Source organism: Mesitornis unicolor, unplaced genomic scaffold (genome assembly GCF_000695765.1).
Source record: "Mesitornis unicolor isolate BGI_N332 unplaced genomic scaffold, ASM69576v1 scaffold32904, whole genome shotgun sequence".
NCBI classification, from domain to species: Eukaryota; Metazoa; Chordata; class Aves; order Mesitornithiformes; family Mesitornithidae; genus Mesitornis; species Mesitornis unicolor.
This window is the reverse complement of record NW_010179948.1, coordinates 4,181-8,110: the sequence shown is the minus strand read 5'-3', so window position 1 is coordinate 8,110 and position 3,930 is coordinate 4,181. Positions and strand designations below refer to the sequence as shown.

The 3,930-nt window shown below is 61.2% G+C and overlaps 1 protein-coding gene across 1 annotated transcript in view; it reads left to right on the top strand.

Annotated features, from left to right (window-relative positions):
* Positions 1–2,737: 2,737 nt before the first annotated feature.
* LOC104539431 (protein-methionine sulfoxide oxidase MICAL1-like) overlaps positions 2,738–3,930 on the top strand; it is a gene marked incomplete at its 3' end in the record, with an annotated part of 5,038 nt that continues 3,845 nt past the window's right edge. The window contains exons 1-2 of the mRNA XM_010182954.1: positions 2,738–2,998; positions 3,715–3,922. Coding sequence (XP_010181256.1) covers positions 2,738–2,998; positions 3,715–3,922 — 469 coding nt within the window. The remainder of the gene's footprint in view (positions 2,999–3,714; positions 3,923–3,930) is intronic.

The following is a 3,930-nucleotide window of genomic DNA, read 5'->3' as shown; positions in this document are numbered from 1 at the left end:
CCCTCCCTGAGGGCTCCATGGCCCCCTGGGAGTGAACCTGGGTTGGGGGTTCGGGGCTGTGCCCCTTCCCGGGGCTGAGGCCAAGGGATGCCTTCCCCAACCCCTGTCCCTGGGGGGGATGCAGGCCCCCAGCACATTTGGGTAACCAAATCTGGGGTTCACCACTGTACCCCAAAACGCATCTCCTGTCAGCTCTCCTCCCCCGGGGATGGCTGTTTTTGGGGGTGAAGGAGAAGCAGGAGGAGGAAAAGGATGCAGGATGTAAAGCCCAGCCGTGCGTTCACTTCCCCTCACACCGAAATTTGGCTGCAAGAGGCAGTGAGTTCCCTCCTGAGGCTGGTGCTGGGCAGGGGGGCAAAGCTGAGCAGCCAAAATAGGAGGGGCAGGTTTGGTTCCCTCCCCACCAAGTGTTGTCTCTGTCTGTGGCTCCCCGGGCTGTGGTTTGTGGATGCCCTGCAATGGGTAATGCCAAAATCCCCCGGAGAAGCACCCGCTTCTGCTCCCGGCAGCTGCACGAGCCGAGGATGGGGCCTGCTCCGAGGGGGAGAAATATGAGCCCCTAAAAGGGACCCCCCTCACTGTGACACCCCCTCCCCACAGCTGCCCTGGCCATGCTGGTCCCAGCTTTGTCCTCGCTCCTCAGCCCAGCTGAGGGTTCACTAATGGGGTGCTCAGCTGGGGTGTGCCCTTGCACCCCCATCCCTGCCTGGAACTGGAAGAGCCAATAGGGATTTTTTTTCCCTTGCAAGGATTAAAACGCAGCCAAATTAGGGCAGATTTCCACGGGGTCTGCCAAGGCCCAGCCCGGTCCCACACTGGGATGTTTCTCCTTCACCCATTCCCAGCACTGGGAAGGAGCAGGATCTGTGGTTTACCAGGACCCCCCCATCCCGTCTCGGTCTTGGGGCCACCCCCAAAATTGCTGGAAGGACTTTCCAGCCCTTCCTAGGGTTTCTCCAAGCTGGACCCCAAACCCTGGGAGGCTCAGCTGGAAGAGGATCTGCTGCTGTTGGAAACCCTCCCAGGTTTCATTAGCTCCGCATGGAGCCATGGCCTTTCCCACCCCATTTCCACGTCAGCTTGCCCAGCACCCCCGGGGCGGCTCCCCCTGCCATTTCCCAAAGTTTGGGGGTGAGACCCTGCCTTCCAAAGCAGGATGGGGTGTCCCTGCCCCAGGGATGCTCCAGGTCCTGGGTGATGTCCTTGCAGGATGGCAGAGCCTTCATCAGCTGAGTCAGGGCTGGCTGCAACCCCGCTCCTCCTCCCAGCTCGACGGAGCAGTTTTAAAGGAAGAAATGCAAAAAGCATTGATGGAAAGAGCAGAGTCGGGTGCAGCCCCATCAGTACCAGCTTTTTCAGGCTGAAATCTGTTTATTTGCATCAAACCTGCAGGAATTAAGAATCCCTGGGAATTTCTGCCCTTGCCTGTGCTCCCCAGTGAGGGTTGCAGTGCTGCCTCAGTTTCCCCAGCCTCCTCCTTCTGTCCTGCTGGCACAGCAGAAGTCTGGGTCTCACTGTCATGTCCCCTGTCCCCGTGCTGCTGCTCTGGGGGCCTCTGGGTGCCTGCTCCAGATGGGATGGATGCTTTATCTCAGCTGCCCAGGAAGGAAGAGGTTAAACTGCTGGGATCTCCTGGCTGCGATGCTGGGAAGGTGACCTGCAGAGGTGCTTTGCATCCTCTGTGGCTCCAGCTGGCTTGGTGCCACCCGAGAAGCTGCTGGAGTGAGACCAAACTCGAAAACTCCACTAGAATTTGGGTTTTCCAGCCCAAATTTAAGCCCGGGTTTCAACACCTCCTTTTCCTGCCCCACCGAGGGCTCAGATGCTGGGTCCTTCCCCCCTCCAGCATCCCACAGTGAAGCCATGGGGCTGGCTGCCACCTTCAGGGTGCTGCCGTGTCCCCGACCGCAATGCCGGGCAGCGAGAGGGCAAAGAGCGATGGTTCAAAGGTTTCCTGAGCCTTTCCACCGGTTCCTCCTTGGAAACCCGGCTTTGCTGGGCTGGAGGAGCCTTTTCCTGGCTGGAAAGGGCACAGCTTGGTGCTGGGGCTGGCGAGGCGAAGGGGGACAAGGGACAGGGTCAGGGGGACGGTGGCAGGAGCGGGAGGTGGCTGCACCCCAGGAGATGCCAGGGAGATTTTGGGGATGCGCTGCACCCCTCCTCCCACGCGTTCCTCGGTGCGACGGGGCTGTTGGGACTGCGGTTTGGCCTTTTTTGGTTTCACCGCCGGTGCTTCCTCTGTGCTAAGCTGCTTCCGCCCCAGGGTGGCAGAGGCGGAGGTGAGGGGGGGGGAAGAAGTTGCCCCATTCTCGTTGCAAAAGGCCCAGGACTGGGTCTGGCTCATTTTTGGGGCTGTCACATTTTGTCCCTGCAGTCGGGACCCCCTCCCCAGGTGAGGCTGAAGGTGAAGAGGAAGGAAGCGGTGTCTTTGCTCCCAAACCCCTCGCTCTGCTGCAGGTACCCGCTGTATGGAGGAAGCCGCTCGCTGCCACCGCAGCCGTCCCCTCCCCTGACGTCACCGTGGCTGGGTGACACCGTGGCTCACTGGGTGCTGCGCCCAGTGGGGTGGCTCTGCAGGATAAGGGCCGCGATTTTGGTGGCACCATCACCCTTGGCTGGGAAACGTCGCGCCAGGTCCGGTATGGGATGGGTTTGAGGATGGGGGGTCCTGGAGGGTCCGTCCCCTCCCTGCTTATCTCTGCCATCCCTCACCAGGCTGTGTGTGGGGTGAAGCAGGATGAGTGCGGCGGCCGATGAGGCTCCCAACCCGGCCCACGCCACCTTCGAGAGGTTCCTGCGCGCCGGGGAGTGCCGGGAGGTGCTGGGCTGTTTTGGGGAGCTGTGCCAGCAGCTGGGGCTGCAGGGCACTGGGCTGCAGCTCTACCATGGCCTTAAGGCCGCCCTCAACTACTGGAGCGCCAAGGCCCTGTGGAGCAAACTGGATAAGAAAGCCGGGCACAAGGACTACGACCAGGGCACGGCCTGTGCTGGCACCAAGGTACCGGGGCCACAGGGCACGGGGTTTGGGTTCCTCCTTGTCTGGTGTCCTTGTCCCCCCCGGGTGAGAGCATCCTGGTCCTCACCCTGGGGAGGATGCAGGATGTGCAGGGTTGATGGGGTTTAATGGGACAGGGTGGTTATTAGAGCTGCAGTGCTCCCCGTGGTGTGATGCCACCTTGATGTCACCCAGCCAGCGGTGTCCTTCATCCTCCTATCTGTTCCTCTCTGGGGACATCCCATAGGGATGCAAAGGGGCAGAGGGACCTCCCAAACCCTTTCCATAAGACAGAAGCATGCAGAGTAGGACATCCCCTGAGGCTGCAGGTCCCTATTTCTGTCCCCCTGTCCCAAAATCGATGGCTTTTATCCCAATTCCCCATGTCCCATCGTCCCCCAGCCCTGGCAGATCAAACCCCAGGGTTTGGCCCTGTTGCAGGTGAAACCTCCCCGTCAGGTGGGAGACGTGCGCGCCTTATCTCACCTTTAATTGCACACCTTATCTCACCTTCAATTACCGCCATAACCCCACGTGAAGGCAAGGTCCAAGGTGGCGGGGGGCACCCCACAGGGCCCCCACTTTGCAGGGAGAAGCAGCACTCGCACCCTGGGGAGAAAAGAGAGCGGTGGGGAGGGCCAGGCCCTGACTTGGGGAGGTGGGGAGGAAGATGCCTGTGGTGGATTTCCCCCAGTCCTGTGCTTTTTTGGGGGGTGCAGTGCCTGGTGGTGGGGGCTGGGCCCTGCGGGCTGCGGGCGGCCATCGAGCTGGCGCTGCTGGGTGCCCGTGTGGTGCTGCTGGAGAAGAGGGACTCCTTCTCCCGAAACAACGTCCTGCACCTCTGGCCCTTCACCATCCACGACCTGCGGGCCCTGGGCGCCAAGAAGTTATACGGGTGCTTCTGCACCGGCACGACGGACCACACCAGTGAGTTT